Source organism: Euleptes europaea, chromosome 13 (genome assembly GCF_029931775.1).
Source record: "Euleptes europaea isolate rEulEur1 chromosome 13, rEulEur1.hap1, whole genome shotgun sequence".
NCBI classification, from domain to species: domain Eukaryota; kingdom Metazoa; phylum Chordata; class Lepidosauria; order Squamata; family Sphaerodactylidae; genus Euleptes; species Euleptes europaea.
In genome coordinates, this window is record NC_079324.1 from 48,908,441 (window position 1) to 48,931,599 (window position 23,159).

The following is a 23,159-nucleotide window of genomic DNA, read 5'->3' on the forward strand; positions in this document are numbered from 1 at the left end:
TTTTCAGAGGTAAACATAGATCAACAATGTAGGAACACTAGAAACATGCCTTCACTGATAATATCACAGGTTTACAAGTCCCTTGGCTCAGAACTTCCTACTCTCTATGTCCAAAATAATTTAATAGGAGCAGGTGAGATAGGACTACAGGACACAGTGAGGCAAAGGCAGACAGAAAGTTTATTTCTCTTTTTTTACTTCAATTTTTTAAAGATACACATTAATTCTCTTGCCTTCCCAGAGATAATTAAAAACACAACAGCAATTGTTAGAACTTGAAAGCACAGAATCATGGACAATGCAGAACAATATAAGAAATGTGAGTCTTTATCTGATCTCAAATTGGTTTCCATAAAACTATCATTTAGCAGTAAAACAGGCCCCTCACTGAATTTAGCTAGTACAAAACCTGTATCGTATTTCCCATCTAATTATGAGAAGTTACTATGTAACAGATGGGTACGCAATACAAGATAACCTATCCAGGTGCCAGACCCAAACCCTCCAAAAGACCCTCTCTTGGGACCAACCTCCCCCATCTGGATTTCTGGGCGGAGGGACTCCTTCAATCCCTGTTTCCCCCTGTGCAAAGAATGTCTATACCTTGCCTCTCCACATCTAGGTCATTTCATCACTGATCAGTACTTCGTCACTGACCTGTGGAAATCCATGAGAAACCCAATACTGCCAGATTCTACGTAGACATTTCAATTCCCACGAGGCAGACTGCCTGAAATGCAACAACAAAACCTTCCTACAAAAGACCGGATACGAAATAGCCAACATTCACAAGATCCTTTATATACATCTACATCAGGTATCACCAGGTTGCTGATACACTGAAAAGTTATTTTCAAAAGCTTTTGTTCTCATATGACTGATGCCAATACCATGATAAACATGGCCTGTGCCAAACTGCTGTGAACCTCTCGGATCAACGCACAACTGACCTTTTTCTCTTTTACAAAACGCAGTCAAGGGGGCTACAATTTCCATTGGAAGGCCAGTGTACATTGGAAGTTCTTAACCCTTTCCCCTCTGGTAGTTTTCCCACTCACACCTAGCAGCTACTTTTCACTCTGCAGAAGATATAAGTAAAACATAATTCCTCCCGCAAAGGGGGAAAAAAGCAGGAGGTAAAGATTTTAAAGAAATGACTCAGCCAGCTGAGCACCTGAGGAAAGAGGCAAAGAGAGCTGTACCAGCACCTTCAGCTACATTGGCCATGGTTATGGAAGCCCAGTATCTTGCAAGGGAAGGTAAATAACATCTTCCTGTGAGTCTAAATCTGATCAACCATAGTTCAAGAAGGACTTGCTCACTGCTACAAAGAGAAACAGGAGAACAAACTAGTTGCTTAAACTGTATTCCCTTTGGAGCAGAGTCATCAGGAAGAAAGCTTGATGGGGGAAAGGGAGGCTAGCGATTGGGCCTTCACTCACTCCTAGAACCCAGCAGCACCAATCAGTACTGCAGTCCAATCCCCAACACAAGAAGAACAAGAAATCTGCCACAAAGGAAAACTGCCAGAAGGGAAAGGGTTAAAACACCCTAACCCATCTGGATCATTTTATTTATTTAAATGTATTTATTTATTTAAATATGTAAGTAAATATACACTCTGCCTGCTTAACCCCTTTTAGGTTCATGAGGTGGCTCACAGACATAAAAAGAACAATGCTATAATATAAACACTGAATATATATTTTTATAGTTTAATATAAATGCAAAGTCACAACAATAAAACCTTAAGTTAAAACATAAAAACCTTAAGTGCAAATTTTAAAATGCTGTAGAAGCAGCATGGTGGTAATTTGGGCCGTTACCCATTTACTCCGAAATGTAAGCCAACGGCTCCTCAATGTCTTCCCATCTGAAGTAGAAGTACCAGGTTCTCCCAGTTCTCTCTTCACGCACCTTAGCTGTTAATTGAAGTTTGCCCATACCTTGTCCACAGAATCCGCACTAGAACTGCTTTAAAAGGACTGTTATGCCCAACTTCTGCTGGTATACACAATGGGGAACAGGTGGTTAAAAAAACCTCTTGTTTCGGCTTATACAAAAACCAGTTGAAAAGGGCACGGGATCTATGCTGTGGGCCAAAGAAGATGCTCCTCAAGCCTGAACTGAACTCTAGACTACTGTTGCCTCATCCTGTAAGAAGGGCAGCCCATTCCTAAAGGGGGGGGGTAGATCAGTGGTGGCCGCACCACTTCCTCCAAGGCTTCCTGACCACCACGGAGGGAAAAAAAGGTTTTTAAAAACAAAAAAAGGAAAAATGGGGGAAATACTCCATTGAAAACAGTGAGACTGCAACACCAAAAAAGGTGGTGCAGCCACGCCTCCGCTCAAGGGGGTATTCCCGGGGTGAAAGGGGTTGGGCCCTAGGAACACCCAGGGAACGCCTCCCCCCACTCTGGGGCAGCCATTCTCTTCCAGAATTTTGTTCCCAGAGTGGCTACGCTGTTGGCAGTGGCCAGTGGAGCACAGCGGCTCCCAGATGCCAATGTGTTTGCCCCCGCACCAGCATGTTTGCTACTTTATCCCATGATAAAGTGGCACCTACACTGGCACAAAGTCATGCCGGCTCCTGAGGAGATTCGCGGGGGGGGGGGGGCTCAGGATTGCAGCCAACAGCAGGGATTAAGAGGAATTTATACCAAAAGTTTGTGAATTTTAGTTTGCTACAATTTTGTCAGTATTACATCGTAAGTGTTTGAGGGCAGATAATTAAACTTGAGGAGGCATCAGTGCCGGGCATAAGTAAAGTAGCCTTACAACACAAACAGTTCAATCCTAAAACCGCTTTCCTGGGAATAAGCCCCATTAAATAGACCTAAGTAAGATTCTGAGTAAGTCTATTTAGGATGACTGAAAGTAAAGCATATGGTGTCAAAAAAGCGTCCTTCAAGCGATTAACCAATATCTTCTTTAATGGTTACCAAGCTAATACAGGATACAAACACAATATGTCAGGTAGGTAGTACATTTTAAAAAATGCTTCTTATCAAGTAAAGCAGATATGGGCTGCAGTTCGTGCAGTAAGGCTGTCAAATTCAATTTACACTGATGAGATTCAAGCTGCCTGTGAGCAAGATTGTAGCCACAGACTGGGAAATATTACTGGGTAAGAGCAGCTCTAATGAAGTAAAGCAGCACAGAACTACAGAGCTTTTAATAAAAGCATCCCATCTCAATGTATGTTTTACACAGCATCTCATTCAACTATCGACATTTAACACCATATATCTGTATTTCAATTGTCACAAGCACCATCTATTGGTTGGAGTGTCTGACTAGGATCTGGGAGACCAGGTTCAAATCCCCACTCTACTTGCTGGGTGAACTCAGACCAGTTTCACTCTCCCAAACTAACCTACCTCACAGGGTTGTTGTTAAGATAAAATGGAGGAAGGAAGAACAGCGTACACCACCTGAGATCTTGGTGAACGCACAGTATAAAAATGTACTAAATAAACAAAACTGAGAAGTGTACATTCCTATGTTATAGTTTAAGGTAATAGTTTTCAAAGGAACAATGGATGAAAAGTCCCAATTGACAAGCAGTATTTCAATAGCAACAACAGTATACAGTTATAAATTCAGAAATTAAAAAGAGAATGTAAAAATCATTCATACTATTTCAGTCACATGTAGTTTACAATCATAACTAACTGGTGCTTTAAAAGCATTCTGCTTCACCAGCAAGAAAAAAAATTCTGAACACAGCCTTTATTGCAATTTCTATTTGGGGGACAGGTTTCTGCACCTTTGTATTTTTTTTTTTGTGCAAATTATTAACTGTTCAAAAATTATATAAGAACTGTATGCTTTTTAAAATGTCAACATTATAAGCAAATCATCATTCCTACACTTCTTTTCAACAGGCTGCCTTTTTATAATATTAGCTTCTTAAAATGTTGATTTATCAAAAAGCATCAAGAGCCATGTTTAATTCATTTGGTAATGGTACACAATTAAATCTCTATTATATTCAAGTTAATAGAGCTGGATCACACCCCAATGGGCACAATCCAGAATGTCAAGCAACTAAGGAGTCTCCCCCTAGGAAAACTTTGTATGCAATAAGAAATACATTTCCTATTATAGAGCTGTGGTATTCAGAAATCAATCCTGCAAGGGAAGCACCTGAGTTTTATTATTCAGTCTACAGCAGCTTTAACCTTTATAAAGTTTAGCTTACAGGTAAATCATCTGATCTTGCCTTTTTTAAAGCCTAGTAAATTAATGTTTGCACAGCACTCTTCACTGTAGTTTCTATTGATCATTTAATATTTCTTACCTATGCTTTAAGTGATTTCTTGAAACAAAATTACAAAGAAACCCTATTACACCAAAATCCACATACACAGTACAGTATAAATTAAAATTAAATTAGGAGAGCCAGTGTGATATAGTGGTTAAAGTGTCAGATAACAATCTGGGAGACCCAGGTTCAAACCCTCTCTGCCATGGAGAGTCACACCCTCTCAGCCTAACCTATCTCACAGCACTGTTTTGAGGATAAAATGGAGGAGAAGAGAATGATGAAACCACTTTGGGGAGAAAACTGGGGTATAAATGAATTAAATACATAAATAGAAAACACAAGCTTTTGGTATTCTCCGAGGCAAAAGTGGATTTAAGAAATTCTGATACAATGCAACTCTGGCTGCTGCTGTTGCAAGCAAGAACACTTTTAAAAGTAAATTGCACAGTCTTATTTAAGACTTTACTGCATCCAGTGAAAGTTGCAATCCAATTTTACACATTATGGAGGCAACCGGGATACATCGGCTCTGTGATGTCAAACTGATTATGTGGACACAGTTTCTATTTCAGAAGATGAGATGTACTTTTTACATAAATATGGAAGTGCCACTGATGCCACCTAGTTATAATTCAAAAATAAATGCGTGGGTGTACCATCTAAAAATGTACTGAAGCTCTCCATCTATTCAGATTCTCCACCAACTAAACATACAAACTACTCAAATTAACTGATGATCATTACGTTCTAAGCAAAAACATTCTATTACTACTGCTTAGCTTGTTTGTGACCTTTTTGTTTTTACCACTGAAAGAATGATCTTCATACAAGCCACTACCAGTTAAAACTGCAGGTCAATCAATCATTAGACACAAATCAAAGCAGACACTGTGAAAAGATTAGGGAGAAAGCACGTTTCTAAAGAAGCAACCCTTCCAGAACTATATTAAAAATGTAAGCGGCACCAGCCAAACCAAACTGATCTGAAAAATATGGGAAGCCACGTAAGTTATAGCAAATGTTAGATACATTATCTATCCACTTTAAAAAGAGGAGTGACAGGTCTTTACCAAATACTACATAAATGCATACAAATGGAGTTTCCATAAAGATACAAGGAACAAGTAGCAACCTTCGGGACAATAAGGCAGAGAGGAAAGGGCAGTGATCATGTTACAGGGCTATACAGAGTGGATGGACTAAGAGCTGTCTTTAACCCTTTCAGACCTGGTACTCACCATTAACCTCAACTGCTGTGTGCGACCCGCTTCATCTATCATTTTGTTGTTGTTTTCCTCCCCCCCCCTCCATTTTTCTTTTATGACAAGTTGAAACACCACCAACAAATAAAGGGCTGTGGTCCCTCAGATGCAATCCATTTTAAATTAATTCGTTCGTGTATCCAAACCGACAGTTGGAGACCAAAAGGTATAAACAACTCAAGTCCTTAATTCCTTATCAAATGTACCCAAAGAGAATGATAAATTGCTTAGGACCCCATACCTTGTACTCAGCGCCCTTTCTCTTACATTGGAGTTCATACAGGCCACTCTAATTTAACCTGTGTTATTAGCTACCATTTCAGCTGTAAACAAACCCATGCACTAAATAAACCCACTTCCCAGGAGGCTGCTGACCAGGCAAAGACCTACCAGCCCTCCTTTTTCACCTGCCTTTCAGAAAAGTAGATCCCTGATGCTTCCAGTGATCCAGTTGGGAAACAATCGTCTGCCTTATTCATGTTCAGCTGACCTTTTCTGAAAAGATCTGTAGGTAGCTGCCAGTCTGAACAGCTGACCCTTGAAGCAGTTCAGATAAAGACAAGCAATCCAAGCATAGAGTGAAAGTTGTCAATTACCAAACTCATGTTGGGGGGGAGAGGGAGAAAGAAAAGAACATGCTCCTTCTCTCAAGACCTGCAAGGAAAGAAACGCTGCAGTTTCGGCTAGAAAAGGAGGCGGCAGGTTGTTTTGTTTCCAGCCTCCTCGCCCAACGGGGGGGGGGGGGTTAAGGAGAACTAGGCTGCAATACCAGCCAAGCCAGCTGAAGCTTGCAGGTCGCCAGAGTCTTGCTGCTTGAAATGATATAGGGAAAAAAGGAGAAAGGCCATTCACCTTGCACAGCACAGAACTCCCTACGAGTGGACGGGATCGCAGGACACACAGCAAGATTTCCCTTGCTTCCAAGCATCGGAGAAAGGCCCGGGAATAAGAAGAGAGAGCGGCGCAGCGACTGCTCTACACGCGCGAGTCCCCGCAGGGCAGAAAGAGAGGAGGGGGTAACCAAGCAAGGAAAAAGGGAGCCAGGAATGTAGGGGTGGGGCCAACGGGGGGGGAGGGACGAAGAAGGGGTGTCAAGTCCTAGCTATAAAGGCCGGTGAAGTTGATGCCACCGGTAGGGAGGGGGTTTGAAGCGGGTACAATAGGAGCCTGGTGCCAAGACCGGGTGGTTAGCCTCAGACCCACACTTTCTCCCTCTCTCTCCCCCTTTTCCGTCTTCAAACTGCAACAATCCTAGGCGCGTTTGCCTAGCCGTAAGCCCCAAGGGGCCAGAGAGGCTTACTCCCGACCCAGCGCTGCATAGGATCGGGCTGCAAGCCCACAGCCCTTGTGGGTGGGGGGAGAGTTTCCGGCTCAGGCCCGACTTCCAAGAAAGCACCGCACGGGATCGAGCGACAAACCTCCCCCGGCGGCGGCTTACTTCCGAGTAAGCCTGCGCGGGATCCAGACAGCGGCGTGGCACACTTGCTCGGAAGCGAGCGAAAGGAAAGACGAGCCAGGGCGGGGGGAGAGGGGGAAGGATCTCTGGATGCCAGTAAAGACGCGATCGTAGAATCGGGCTCTCCTGGTCCCGATCCTACGATCGCGTGTTTACTGGGGGGGGGTGTAGTTGTGAATTTCCTGCATTGTGCAGGGGGTTGGACTACATGACCCTGCCGGTCCCTTCCCACTCTATGATTGTATGGTCTCTTTCTTCTCCCTTCCTTCCACCACCCCTATTTTTTATATTCCTTTCTCGCAGGCTGACCCTTTGCAACGAGCCCGCATTGTGCAGCGGGTAGGACTAGATGACCCCGGTGGTCCCCTCCAACCCTTACGATTCTATGATCTCTTCTCCATTCCTTCCACCCCCACCTTTTTTAATTCCTTTCTCGCAGGCTGCCCCTTTGCCAACGAGCCCGCATCGCGCAGCGGGGTTGGACTAGATGACCTCGGTGGTCCCCTCCAACCCTTACGATTCTATGGTCTCTTTCTTCTCCCTTCCACCCCCCTTTATTATTCCTTTCTCGCAGGCTGCCCCTTTGCCAACGAGCCCGCCTCGTGAAGCGGGGCTGGACTAGGTGACCTCGGTGGTCCCCTCCAACCCTTACGATTCTATGGTCTCCCTTCCACCCCCCCTTTATTATTCCTTTCTCGCAGGCTGCCCCTTTGCCAACGAGCCCGCATCGCGAAGCGGGGTTGGACTAGATGACCTCGGTGGCCCCCTCCGAACTCTTTACGATTCTATGGTCTCATTCTTTCTCCCTTCCACCACCACCACCCTTTTTTTTTTTAATCCCTTTCTCGCAGGCTGCCCCTTTGCCCACGAGCCCCGCCGCCCGTCACTCACCAGGGAGAAGAGGTTGGAGTGACAGTCCTCCAGGCTCGCCCCGTTCGCCGCCGCAGTCATGATCCTCCTCGGCGAGCCCGGCCTCCAGAGCGGGGCATGTCTGAGGACGACGCGGAGGTGGGCGGGCCCGGCCGGCCGATTGACTGGCTACGGTTGCGGGGGGGGGAGAGAGAGAGAGAGAGGGGGAGCCGCGTTCGGCAAAGGCCCCCCCCTCCTCCTCCTCCTCCTCTCCTCCTCCCCCCGGCGCAGAGGCAGGCGGGAGAGGGGGGGGGAGGAGGCGTCGAGCCGCCGCGGCCGCCCCCCCCCAGGGGAGCCGGCGGGCAGGCGGGGCCGGGCCGAGAGGGGTTGGGGGGGGGAGACGGAGAAGCGGCGGAGGGTGTGACGAGATGCGGCGGCCCCCCCCTTCCCTCAGGCTGCGAGCCGGCGCCGGGTGGGTCCCCGCTCGGACCGACGCGAAGGGAGAGGCCTTCCTGCCTTCCTCCCCTCCCGCGTCTCTCTCGCGTCGCCTCTTTTCTCCTCACAAGGGCCGGGTTGGTCGGGCGCGGATTCCTCCGCTGCCGCTTCTCCTCCTCACGGGCCGACGGAGCCGCGCCCGGCGCTTCTCTCGCCGCCCGTCTCCCCGTCCTTTCTCTCCCCCCCCCCCCCAAGCGCCGCCACTACTACTCCCACCACAACCGCCACCGGCGGGCTCCCCCCTCAGCGCCGTCTCGCACCACACTCGCCCGCCCGCTCCCCGCTCTGACAGCAATGGCGGCCGCCAGGAGCTCCGCGCATCGCCATTGGCCCAGCCCGGCCCACGTGGGAGCGCCCTCCCGGCAGGATGGGAGGGAGGGAGGGAGGGAGAGGAGCGCGACGGCTCGCTGGCGCTAGGGAAGACGTACATGACAAACAACTGGGCAGGAGTTCGCCTTCTCCGGCGCCGCTAGGGGCGCTAGGGAGCGGAAAGGAAGGGGAGGGGAAGAGCGGGGCGGGGTAGGGGGGAGGCTGGCGCCTCGCCGCAGTGGGATGCGCGAAGCTGGCGGCGGGCTCTCGCCGTCTCTGGGCGAAAATAGAGAAGAGCAGGAGTCCAGTAGCACCTTAAAGACTAACGCAAATATTTTCTGGCAGGGCATGAGCTTTCGTGAGCCACAGCTCGCTTCTGGGCGAAAATAGAAAAGAGCAAGAGTCCAGTAGCACCTTAAAGACTAACACAAATATTTTCTGGCAGGGTATGAGCTTTCGTGAGCCACAGCTCGCTTCTGGGCGAAAATAGAAAAGGGCAAGAGTCCAGTAGCACCTTAAAGACTAACAAAATTATTTTCTGGCAGGGTATGAGCTTTCGTGAGCCACAGCTCGCTTTTTCAGATAATTCACGGTGGGTAGCCGTGTTAGTCTGCCTGCAGTAGTAGAAAAGAGCAAGAGTCCAGTAGCACCTTAAAGACTAACACAAATATTTTCTGGCAGGGTATGAGCTTTCGTGAGCCACAGCTCACTTCTTCAGATACTTAGCCACAGCTCTGAAGAAGCGAGCTGTGGCTCACGAAAGCTCATACCCTGCCAGAAAATATTTTTGTTAGTCTTTAAGGTGCTACTGGACTCTTGCTCTTTTCTACTACTGCAGACAGACTAACACGGCTACCCACTGTGAATTATCTGGGCGAAAAGGCACGGGAGGCTTTGCCTTGGATTTGCCGCTCTCTGAATGCGCATTTCCCCCCAGCCAAATTCTCAAAACTCAGAAATAAGCCCCCGTGCAGAGAATTCAGATGGGGCAAATGCGCATCTAGAGAGCAGCAAATCCAAAGCAAAATGGGTTTTCGCCCTCTCTCTCCGTCGCAGGCCCCCGAAGCCGTTTGAGCGGCGGGAAAAGAGTGGCAGAGCACGAAAGGAAACATATGTTGTGTCCAATGGCGGGCTGGCCATTATGTTAGCTTGCCCGATGGCAAGTGGGCCCTGTGGGCCCCTGATGAAGTCCCCCCCCCTTAAACATTAGGCAATATATGTTAAAAAATAAAAACTAATAAAAATTAAATGATAGCCTTATAGTTGTGGGCTGGCCCCCTTTGTGTCCTGGCAACCAATATTTTTAGATCCAGTCTGCCACTGGTTGTATCACAAACGTTTACGGGCTTCAGCCCGCTTCATCAGGTTGCACGAAGCTCACAGACAAGAAAAGTTCTATAGCCAGACAGAACCCGGGACTATCTTAACAGCGTTACTGTGGCATAAGCCCACTCCCAAAAATGCAGTTATCCTCGGGTGTGTTTATATACATTTGTTATCTTAGCTGGGGCTATAAATAACACATCTGAGGATAACAAACAAATTGTACGCAGACACGCAACTTGTTTCTTTGTTTTTCTCACGATTTCTGGCAACAACAACAAAAACCCAAAATAAAACCTGGTTCCCAAAGCAGCTCACAAGAATCAACAGATAACACAAATGGCAATTCAATAAAAATGGTCCCTGAGGGAGAGGAATCTCAGCTAGTTGCTTATTGCCCTCCCTCAGATGTTCTCACTGCAGCCTGTTGAAAAGTGCTGGGAGGAATGCTCCTGGCTGGAGCTGTTTCCAAGCATGATGCAGAGGTGTTTGTTTATATCAACATCCTTCCTGGGGGTGGGATACCATACACAAATAAAATAGTGTAAATCCTCTGTACCCATACAAATATATCTGCCAAGTTTATGCATCTGGCAAAGTGAACTCTAGTCCACAAACCTTTGTGCTGACGTAAAAGTGTTGGACCTTAAATTGCCAGAAGACCCTCCCGGGGCCACTCTCCCAGAGCCTCTCCCTTCCTCTGCTCACCACCAGCCTCCAACTTACAGCATTCTTCCAGCTCACCCACCTGCATCCCCACACCTGCCTGTGTACCCTACTCATGAGCTCCTCCTGCCCACTGTGTGTGCTCACAGATGCCCGCAGTCCCTTTTTCCAACTGTGTCAGGCAGTGCACAACTAGGAGTGTCACCAGGGTGCTCATATGTGGGCAGGGGTAAGGATGCACTGGCAGATGGCAAGGCAGATAGGTGGGCAGGGTGTCGGCAGCAGTGGGCCCTGCTAGAAGCTCTGGGCAGTGTAGGGTTACCAGGTCCCTCTTCGCCACTGGCGGGAGATTTTGGGGGCGGAGCCTGAGGAGGGCAGGGTTTGGGGAGAGGAGGGACTTCAATGTCATAGAGTCCAATTGCCAAAGCAGCCATTTTCTCCAGGTGATCTCTATTGGCTGGAGATCAGTTGAAATAGCAGGAGATCTCCAGCTTGTACCTGGAGGTTGGCAACCTTAGGGCCGTGGCAACTGCCCCACTTCAGGGCATGCTGACGCCGGCCCTGGACTCATAATAATACAGCTACCCCTCTGACAGTTCAAAAACAAAACAACTAGTCATCATTCTACTTAGAAGTAAACCCAGTTCAGCAATTTTCCTTTTGTTCCTTTGTTCTCAGTCTAATTAATTTCTTCCTGCTCTCTCCAGACTTGCCTTTGCATTCATGAATCAATTGTACGTTATCTATACACATTTGAGGGTGGGGCTTAAGTGCACCTTCTCACTTTGCAGCCAGCCAGCCAAAGCCACTGCTAATTTTCTTTGTTATAGTGTTTATGATCATAACAGCAGATTAAAAAATAATCATGAAACAAAAACTTGCTTCATCCACCTGCGATCCAGAGTTCCAATTAACCCTTCATTTCCACAGTGAGATGTTTCTTAAATCAAGCAGGCTTTGCTGGCTCCCAAGAGCTATGCCACTCTGATTGAGCCGACCAACCTAGATGAGATGGAAGCTTGGATGGAAAAGGAATTCACCATAGGAACAAAAACTATCAGAAGTGGGGAAGAGAAAACCAAGACCCTGAAGTCAATCAACGATGGCAACAGTTCTGTGCGTTTAAACATGGAGCTAATCAAGTCATGTCAGAGAGGAACAGACGGGGAATCCATTTTTAAACAGCAAAAGTGGAGAGTAAGTAAAAAGTTCAGAACCCCTCCCCGTCTGCTTTCCGAAGTCACTGGAGGTAGCAGTTGTTGAGAAAGACCAAAGAGCTGTTGTCAGTCACAGAGACCATCGTGAGCTAGAGGGACTGATAGTCTGGCTCTGTATAAGGCAGCTTTATTGGTTCACAAAGTGGCAAGAAAGCCTGTGGATCAGTGGCAGTCCACTTGCTTTGCACGCATAAGGTCCCAGGTTCCATCTCTAGCATCTCCAGTGAAAGGATTCTCTGGTAGCAGATATTGGGGAAAATACTTCTTTCTGCCAGAGACTCTAGAGAGCTGCTGCCAGTCAGAGCAGACAATACTGAGCTAGATGGACCAAGGGAAGAAGGAAGCATCAAACATAGAAGCATCTTGTCAGAAAGCTGTGTGCCTCAGTGATCAAAATATGCACTGTTGATCCCAAGTCAAGAGCCAAAGAAAACACCGACAGGTGTTTTGTCTTGTGCCTGGCTTAATGTTGGTGTCCTCTATCTTCTCCTTCCAGTATCAAGAAATATTGTGTGTGGGGGGTGATGTATTTGGGCAGAGGGATATTGCACTCCACCTCAGGATACAGATTCATAGAATCATATGATTCATAGAATCATAGAGTTGGAAGGGACCACCAGGGTCATCTAGTCCAACCCCCTGCATAATGCAGGAAATTCACAACTCCCCCCCACACCCCCAGTGATACTTACTCCATGGCCAAGATGCCCTCCCTCTGCCTAAGTTCATAGAATCAGCATTGCTGACAGATGGCCATCTAGCCTCTGCTTAAAAACCTCCAGGGAAGGAGCACTTACCACCTCCCGAGGTGGCAGTTGGTGGCAGGCAGGCCTAGGTTTTGTTTCCAAGGCTCAAAGACAAATGTATTAACTGACAGCAGACTCATAACTGACAGCCATATGGGTGAGAATTGGAGAGTTCCTTGTTTTTTGTCATACAAAAGCATAATAAATATGTGTGTTTAATAAGGCTTTGGAACAGCACGTTGGGCTTTACAGAGATCTTTCTTTTCCTTGGTAGAAGAGGAAGCTGGGAGTATAAAAATGGAGGCACCCAATTGCTATCTGGACATAAAAACTGGGCTTGGTGAGGGAGATTTGGAGGAGGAACCAAAACTCAGTTGTAGCTCAGAAGAGGAGGACAGAATTGGAACCGCTGTTCCTCAACAGGTTACCTGCAGCCCAGATAAACCCCCATCTAAGTGTGTCCCCCTTCCTTTTCCTATCATCACTGAACTTGATAGGGTTGCCAGGTCCTTCTTCGCCACTGGCGGGAGGTTTGTGGGGTGGAGCCTGAGGAGGACAGGGTTTGGGGAGGGGAGGGACTTCAATGTCCAATTGCCAACGCAGCCATTTTCTCCAGGTGAACTGATCTCTGTTGCCTGGAGATCAATTGTAATAGCAGGAGATCTCCAGCTACTCTGGAGGTTGGCAACCCTAGTACTTTACTACTCAGAGAAGCCACCAATACCTCTGACCTGGACAAAAAAGTTTCCCTTTGGGATGTAGCAAAGATGCCCCTTTTTAATTTCTTTGTGCTTTCATATTTAGAGAACACCAGGTTTGAATCCCCACTCACACCATGGAAGGTTGCTGAGAGACTTTGAGCCAGTCACACACTCTCAGCCCTGACCCTGGCTAGTATTTGGATGGGAGACCTCCAAGAAATACCAGGGGCATGATGCAGAGGCAGGCAATGGCAAACCACCTCTGAAAGCTCTTGCCATGTCAGCTGTGATTTGACAGCCCAAAAAAATTAAAAATGCTGCCACAGCGGGAGCCTTCTTATTTTGCTCCATTACTGGTGTTCTCAACCCATTTGTTTCTTTTATGATACGCTATTTGGATCAGACCAGCAGTCCAGCTAGCTCAGCATCCCATTTCACAGTGACCATTCCAGCTACCCCAGAAGACCAGCAGGGCATAGAAGGCCTTCCATTATTGTTGCCTCCTACTAGTGGTATTCAGAGCATTACTGCCTCTGAATGAGGAGGTTCCCTTTAGTCATCATGGTTAGTAACCATGAGTATGTCTTAATTCTCTTTTAAAGGTGTTACTGATCATCACTTCCTGCACTGAAATTTATAAATGTAAAAACAGGCAGCATCTTATATTCTAATAGCAAAGTCGCCCAAATCTTTGGATACTTACATCTGGTGACTGGAGCTGTGAATAGGCAAGAAGGATCTTTCTATAGACCTGAAAAGGGCCCCAGGTTTGCAGAAAAATATGAACTCTAAAAAAAAAATTAAAAAAAATTCACAGTGTCTCTTTCTGCAATCATAATGGCCACCAGAAAGAACCAGGGCCGTGTTGTTAATGGTGACCAGGTGATGAGAAGCACCGACCCCTGGGAAAATCAATGCCTGGTGTTTCAGAGCTTTGTTCCTCAGCACATTTCCACATAGAGAATAGGGTTGCCAACCTCCAGGTATTAGCTGGAGATCTCCTGCTATTACAACCGATCTCCAGCCAATAGAGATCAGTTCCCCTGGAGAAAACGGCCGCTTTGGCAATTGGACTCTATGGCACTGGAGTCCCTCCCCTCCCCAAACCCCGCCCTCCTCAAACTCCACCTCAAAAACTTCCCATCAGTGGCGAAGAGGGACCTGGCAACCCTGCTCAGGCCCCACACCTAAAAATTCCCGCCGGTTTCCAAGAGGGACCTGGCAACCCTAATAGGGAGGAAGGGAGCATTCTTTCCAGCATCCTTACCACAGGCCTCATGAAGCAAGAAAACATTAGATGCTCAAGCATATGGAGGACTTCACAAAAAGACTGATCACCATAGAGAGAAGGAGAGGGCCTCCCTCTGCCATAGCAACAGAGTTACCTTATAATCTTAATTCTTTTTAATCTTGAATTGTTTTAATTTGTTTTCATTGTAAACTGTCTTGGGAGCCATGTGGCTGAAAGTCAGACTCTCGGAATAGAGTGAAACAAATACATTAGGGAACATGGCAACTAGGACCAGGGTACTGATGGATAATATCTAAAACAGCAAACACAGGGGCTATAAAAGATGCCTCTACTCAGCACTCTGAAGAGGTGATCGTGAAACATTTTTATTACACTGCGGCGTTTTATTCATGCTGCGCAGCTCCGTTCGGTTTTCTTTTTGTTTTAATTGCCAAAAAAAAAAAAAAACAGAACCCTGAGTGATTTACCAATAAACTGTTTTAGGGCATACTTTACAATTCTCGAAAGCACAACTCAGGACTCAAATAAGTCAAAGCATATTTGGGATTGTCTTTCTCTGGGGTTCTATGAGGAGGTTCCTGTTTACCTTGTATCCATACCCTTGACTAGGCAGGTCATTAAAATCTAATATCCTGTTTAAGTTGCTTCCAGTGTGAGTAAGCACCAATCACTTGCTTAAGCCTTAAGGGAACAAGCACCAGTGATACGTCAAAAGTAGAATCAGAGTGGAAGAGATGTGGTAAGGAGATGTTTTTAAACTCCTGCAGTATTTGTCTCCCTTGTTTTGTTTTCCACTCTGTTTCAATCTACACCAACAACAGATAAGCACTTCCTTTTCTAACCTTTTATAAAATGTCTTCGCAAAAGCAAGAAACGTTAATTTGGACAGGCTTAATTTTTTGCAGGGGCAACATATTATGAGGCACACGACCACATTACATACACCATTGGGGAAATAAAATATTTGCATTAAATAAAGACCTTTTTAGAACAATACAAGTACAACCAACATTACAAAAACAAAGCATAAAATATGGAATACAATTCTTAACAAACAAAATATAAAATATGCAATACAAGGTACAAATTATAAAAGGCTAATTACAAGTTTTCCACAATTACAATTTTTCACCAATTACACTGTTAAAAATAATTGCAACAAACACTATCATTACAGTAATCAAAAGGTTAGAGTTAGAATCGACACTATATTAGATTTCGGCTTCAAACTAAGATTAAATCCAAAACTGAATTAAAATTAGGCTGAAAACAAACCATGTACTTGTAGGTATAGGAGGATTCCGCTCCTGAAACCAGTACCAACTGCTATTTTTCTAAGTTTTAATATTTTGGAGCCTACTATTAATTGACTTCTATTTTCTTTCTATGGGAACCACTGTCTGAGTTTGCACTTCTTCAACTATATTTAACATAATACGGCTAATGAAAACACCATGAATCAACCTAATGATAGGCGACATTGGGGATCCATGCTGAGATCTCTTGAAATGTAGAAGGAGGTGGGGAGAAATTGGCTACTGTGCAGCCACAGTGGGTTACAGGGGGCTGGAGTTTTTTTTTTCTTTCGAACTCTAGTCCTCTAAAACAAAAGCCATTTAACACTAAGAGCATGTAAAATAGCACAAAACAGTGTGCAAGCTTTTGAGCTGTGTATAGGGTTGCCAGCCTCCAGGTACTGGCAACAACAATTGGTCAGCCTGCTGTAATGTGTGTTGAAATTAATACAGCCTGCTGTAATGTGTGTTGAAATGAATTGCCCAGCTTTTTAAAATAACCCAAAGTGTAATAACTTACAAGATAGTGTACATCACCAACCAATACACATAAATATGTAATTTCAACCTCCAGGTACTAGCTGGAGATCTCCTGCTATTACCACTGATCTCCAGCCGATAGAGATCAGTTCACCTGGAGAAAATGGCCACTTTGGCAATTGGACTCTATGGCACTGAAGTCCCTCCCCTCCCCAAACCCCGCCCTCCACAGGCTCTGCCCCAAAAACCTACCACCCACCTCTGTTTTGCCCAAGAGCCACAGCATATTTCTGTGGTGTGCTCTGAATCCTGGAGATAGATAAAGATGCGTACATGTGTGTGTATAATTCTGCATAACCTGTGCTGTGTGAAGGCTGGTGTAATACCTTAAACGGTGGCCGCGCTGAAGCAGAGGCATGTCTAGGGTTGCCAGGTCCCTCTTCACCACCGGCGGGAAGTTTTTGGGGTGGAGCCTGAGGAGGGCGGTGTTTGGGGAGGGGAGGGACTTCAATGCCATAGAGTCCAATTGCCAAAGCAGCCATTTTCTCCAGGTGAACGGATCTCTGTCAGCTGGAAATCAGTTGTAATAGCAGGAGATCTCCAGCTAGTACCTGGAGGCTGGCAACCCTACACATGTCTAATGCACTGTGCTCATTGCATTTGCTCAGGATTCTAGGGGCAAGTTCTAGGAAGGGGCTGCTTGTCCAGGGTAGTGTAGTGATTAGCCTATCAGACTAAGATCTGGGAACCCAGGTTCGAATCTCCACTCTGCCATGGAAGTCTGCTGGGTGACCTTGGGCCAGTCACATTCTCGCAGCCTAACCTACCTCACAGGGTTGTTGTGAGGATTAAATGGGGGAGAGCAGAATGCTGTGAGGCATTGGGGAGAAAGGAGGGTTATAAATGGAGTACAATCCAGACAATTTTTAGGGTTTCGTGTTCAGACAGCTGTTTACTATGCCAGACAGTCTACATAGGCAGGTTGGAGGGGGGGGGCTTTCATATTAAATTGTCATCCCCAGGAAAATGAGCAGTCAGATGCCTTTGCTTTCCAAAGCAGGCTTTTCTGGTATTAATGAAACAGAGTATCTTTCAAGTCAAAACGGAGGGCTACGCTACAGATTTTTATGACTGCACCTTAGTAGATCTCTTTGTACAGCTTCCCAAAGTTATGGAAATTGGACGTGTTTGTGACATTCAGACTTAACAAAGACATCCAGAAATCCAAATTACTTCAAAGGAAAAGCAGATAATAGGAAAAAATAGCACCAAAAAAAATGGAGAGAGAAGGGAGGGGACCCAACGACTGCTTATTATTTTGTCAGATTGATGAGGTTCTGCTAAATAAACTCAGACTGATTTTGTTATATAGTCACCTGCAAAATGGAACAGAACCTGTACAAATATCCCTCCTTTCCCCCCTATAGCTCCCTCTGCTCCAGGACTGCCCTGAGATTTGACAGTTATTGTGTCTCTAACAGTGGCCTGAACCTCCAAAATTTTCCCAGCCAACGAATGATCACCATGTATACTTCAAATGTCTCTATTAATGGAAACTATCACTATTTTCTGAGACCCCTGGTATATCACTGCCCCTGTTTTGTCTCTGTTTTGCATTTTTGGGGGAGATGTTGGGGTTGCCATCTTAGGTATTTAGGACGAGTGTACCCCTCCTATCTCCAGTCACAGACTCAAGTTCAATGATAATTAAAAATGTAATTTGAAAACCCTTAAAAGATATATCATACAAGCTGTAGTTACCCAACATAAAACTGTGTAGTAATACATCAGCTGCCAATCACTTGCTAAAACAGTTCAACCAGTCACTAGGGAAGGCCCTCCTAAGCATCAAGTAGGGTTGCCAACCTCCAGGTACTAGCTGGAGATCTCCTGCTATTACAACTGATCTCCAGCCGATAGAGATCAGTTCACCTGGAGAAAATGGCAGCTTTGGCAATTGGACCCTATGGCATTGAAGTCCCTCCCCAAACCCCACCCTCCTCAGGCTCCACCCCAAAAACCTCCCACTGGTGGCGAAGAGGGACCTAGCAACCCTAGCATCAAGAATACTGGTTTGGAGTTCACTGGAGTTAGTTTCTATACACACCCCAAACCATATTCTAATGCAGAATTAATCCTGATTCAACATCCCAGTTGGAGGGGGGTGCTAATTTTTGTTAGCCCACACACCTGTCTTCACACATCACAGGCAATGAGAGTTTGATTTGGGATTCTCCACATGGGCGCGGGGGTGTGTGTGGAAATTGTACAGCAAGAATGCAAAAAGCTGGGTTTGCATACAAAGTGATCTAATGTTGGTGGAAAGTGATGTCTGAATGCAACTTGAGTGTTGTAGATGGGGTTGCTTAAATCAGGTTAGGCAATTCCTGGAGATTTGTGGGTGGAGCCTGGGGAGGGCATGGTTTTGCAAGGGAAGGGACCTCAGCGGGGTATAATGCCATAGAGTCCTCCCTACAAAGCAGCTGTTTTCTCCAGGGGAAGTGATCTCTACAGTTGAGTGATCAGTTGTAATCCCAAGAGATCTCCAGGTCCCACCTGGAGATTGGCAACCTTATTTGGAGCTACAACAGCAAAGGTCAAGGGCCGGTCTGTATTAGTACATGAGAGTGCAAAGGAAAGGATAAAAATATGAAAGGCTTTGAAGATAAGGGCAAAGAATCTGTGCTGGAGTTTGACACTCCGTATTGGTCAATGTATGCGTTGTTTATACATGTCTCAAAATCAGAGTATAAATCTAGCAGATAAATAAAAAGCAGCTTTATCTGCCTTTTACAAGGGGCAGTTCAGAGGACCGGGTATCCCTCCTCTGAGCCCAGTATTCCCTTGCAGCTTAAAAAAAATAATAACCCTCCTTGAAATTCCAAAGGAATTAATAATTCCGCAGCAGGCTCCTACTAGCCCTGTAGGCAGAACTTGGGCCTGTCAGGTCGTGGCTCTCCGGCATCAAACAAATAGTTGTGACTGGGCCTTGCCAAGAGCTCAACGTATTCACTATAGGCTGCTGATCAAGATTGGGTAGGGTTATTACAACTCCCGCTATTACAACTGATCTCCAGCCGATAGAGATCAGTTCACCTGGAGAAAATTGGACTCTATGGCATTGAAGTCCCTCCCCTCCCCTCTATGGCATTGAAGTCCCTCCCCTCCCCAAACCCCACCCTCCTCAGGCTCTGCCCCAAAAACCTCCCACTGGTAGCACAGAGGGACCTGGCAACCCTAAGACTGGGGCTTGTCCACTTTGAGACCTACATGAATTTCTTCTGGTCCTATGAGACTGTGTTTCTTCCTTGCACTTGATTGATACAGATAGCTGATGAAGCCATGAGCGAAACGTGATTTGGATCTAGACAACACGTCCTGACAGCTTCCCTCCGTGGCTCCTGCCTGGGACTCCACTTTCCAGCAATTTACAACACCTAAAGAAGTCTATATCTGAGTATAAAAATTGACTCACCTGTTACTCAGGACGCTCAGAATTTGACATTGACTTACCTGACTCCCAGGATATTTATACATTGAACTTTTTTTCTGCTGGACTGCTATTGATATCTATATGTGTATCTAGTTATTACCCTGTTGTATATATTGTTCATTTTTGCACCTTCCTTCACCTTTATAAATTAGTACTTTAATATATATTGTGTGAGTGCTGTCTGGATTCTTTCCAACCTCCAGGTACTAGCTGGAGATCTCCTGCTATTACAACTGATCTCCAGCTGATAGAGACCAGTTCACCTGGAGAAAATGGCCGCTTTGCCAATTGGACTCTATGGCATTGAAGTCCCTCCCTTCCCCAAACTGGGTACTGGGGGAAAGAAACTGTTTCAAACAACAATTGTAAATTATGGGAAAACGGGGAGTGGCATAAGTTCGTTGAGTTCTGTGTATTAATTGAATGCCCACTGTACATCTATGATACCTTCACACTCACACCACTTGCAAACAGATCTTTCTCTGCCTTAGTACCTGGAGAACTTCTGCCATTCACAGTAGCAGAGGAGGTGGATCACTGAACTGACTCAGGGGAGGGGAGAGGAAGAATGCCAATCTGTCCTTTCAATAGAGGCTAATGTATGTAAATTGGCAGGTGAAGACTTTAATGGCATGGAGTTAAATAAGATCACTTGGTGAATAACATCCCATTAAGCCTCTGCTATATTAAGCCTCTACAGGTCATTTTTTTCTCTCCAGGCAGTTAGCAACCCTGTTTTGTTTATTTCCTGACACAATAGTGACCACATCTCAAATGTGGAGGAAAGAACTGGAGTATGATTCAAGATTTCCACAAACCTTCTCATATGAAGAGAACATTTTAATACTTATGAATTCAATAATAATAACAACAATATGAAGTACAATTACTCCCCCCCACACACACACAACCTATCCAAACACACCAGTAAGTATAATTAGTAGGGTTGCCAACCTCCAGGTACTAGGTAGAGATCTCCTGCGATTACAGCTGATCTCCAGCCGACAGAAAATGGCCGCTTTGGCAATTGGACTCTCTGGCATTGGAGTCCCTCCCCTCCCCAAACCCCGCCCTCCTCAAGCTGCGCCCCAAAAATCTAGAGGTATTTCCCAACCTGGAGCTGGCAACCCCAATAATTAGGACCAATCTAAAATGTCACAAATTAGGAAGCAAGGTTTCATATTCCTCGGAACTACTCCCACTTTGGGAACCATTGCATTAGTGGCTGGTGCTTGGGGTTGCCAGTAGGGTTGCCAGGTCCCTCTTCCCCATCGGCGGGAGATTTTGGGGGCGGAGCCTGAGGAGGGCAGGGTTTGGGGAGGGGAGGGATTTAAATGCCATAGAGTCCAATTGCCAAAGAGGCCATTTTCTCCAGGGGAACTCATCTCTATCGGCTAGAGATCAGTTGTAATAGCAGGAGATCTCCAGCTAGTACCTGGAGGTTAAACCAAAATTCACACAGAAAACATATATTCAAGCAATTTCAATATAATTCCAATCATAATCCAAAGGTCATCAAAGCACGTAACAAATTACAAAATCTCACAGTGTATTCACAAGTATATAAATACAGGTAAATATACAATTGTTTATAAATATAGGTAAGTAAACACATCTCCATATATCAATAATATTTCTAACAATAATTCTTCTTCTTTTAGCAACAAATTCATCAGACGTCAGACAGGCGAGGAAGATGGCCGTTTCGTTCTTCATCAGTTCCTCAACCTATCATCAATAAAAATTCATACAATAAAATATTATCCTCTTTCTGACTTTTCCCATATAATCATATAAGAAAATAAACTGTTATTACTATCTTAATCTTTCCAATTGGTATGTATTCCTTTTTGTCTTACAAGCACAAATTTAAACTCCCCATGGGTAGAAGACTGATCCTATATTGGCAAAAAGTATAACAATAAGAATTTTATTGGTTCTTGTAGGTTATCCGGGCTGTGTAACCGTGGTCTTGGTTACACGGTTACACAGCCCGGATAACCTACAAGAACCAATGAACTCTGACCGTGAAAGCCTTCGACAATAAGAATTTTATTTCAACAATTCCCTTAATTACTGCCCTTATCCTACAGTTTCTTCATATTATATCTTACCTTTTGCCTAACCAGGCTAATATAGTGTCTATCTTTGTACTACTACCTGGAGGTTGGCAACCCTACTGGTGCTGCTTACTGCAGCCATGGAAAAACCCTTTCAGTTGAATGAGGACAGCAATAACCCTGACTTCAATGGCTCCACCTACTTTTTGAAAAGTTCAACGGGCGCCAGGGGAAGTACTGGCAGGTGCCATAGAGCCCATGGGCACCACACTGGGGAACTCTGAAATATATCTGTCACGTTTATTTGAATTAGAACCTGGCCAACTATGAGAGTGTCAATAAATACAGTGAGTAGAGTTTTAGTAATGTGTAATATTGGAGAGAAGAGCCCCGTGGCGCAGAGGGGTAAGCTGCAGTACTGCAGTCAAAAGCTCTGCTCACGACCTGAGTTCAATCCCAAACGGGAGACAGTTTCAGGTAGCCAGCTCAATGTTGATTCGGCCTTCCATCCTTCCGAGGTCGGTAAAATGAGTACCTGGCTTGCTGGGGGTAAAGTGTAGATGACTGGGGAAGGCCATGGCAAACCACCCCATTAACCTGCTGGAATATCTATCGTGGGGATATTCCGGTATTTAGCAGAGTGCCTTAAGCTTAGCAGCAGCAGAAGCTACAAGTGCGTGCGTGTGTGAAAATAAAAGGAGCATCAGTCGTTTGCTCTAATCAAACTAAAGTACATTTATTGTTGAAAGACACATTGGATAGGAAAGGACAAACAAGGGTCCCTTTTCTTGATCTACCTTGCTAATTCTCTAGGTATAAAAGGGTATCTGCCTTCCACTCCATCTTGGGGTGGGAAGGCCTGGACGCGCGGAGCGCCCGGCTCCTAGGTCTTGCTTGGATGATGGGCAAAGGGCAAGAGAGAGAGAGGGGAAGTTTCCCTGACAATACATCCTCTAAACATCAAAGGGGACAGGAAATGAGGGTGAGGTGTAACTACAGATACCTCCAGAGTCCTGTCTATCTATCTGACTCTCTGTGGTCAGTCCCCCCCCCCCTTAATGTGTAGGCAAGTGACACCGTTAGGAAGGGCAGATTTTCCAACATAACCAAGTCTGCCTAGTAAACGTTGGGATGCGACGTCACCCCATGGGTCAGGAATGACCCGGTGCTTGCACAGGGGACCTTTACCTTTTAATACTGGAGAACCGGAGCAGTGATTCCCAATATGGAGAGTGTCCCTACTTTCATCTGTGAAATGTTGGAAAGTGTGCAAAAACTAAATATC

The 23,159-nt window shown here is 45.6% G+C and overlaps 1 protein-coding gene across 1 annotated transcript in view; it reads right to left on the reverse strand.

Annotated features, from left to right (window-relative positions):
- Window positions 1-8,039, reverse strand: part of MED13L (mediator complex subunit 13L) — a 213,554-nt gene extending 205,515 nt beyond the window's left edge. Inside the window, exon 1 of the mRNA XM_056859322.1 lies at window positions 7,880-8,039. Within this exon, the coding sequence (XP_056715300.1) occupies window positions 7,880-7,939 (60 nt within the window). The 5' untranslated portion in view covers window positions 7,940-8,039. The remainder of the gene's footprint in view (window positions 1-7,879) is intronic.
- Between the last annotated feature and the right edge of the window lie 15,120 nt (window positions 8,040-23,159).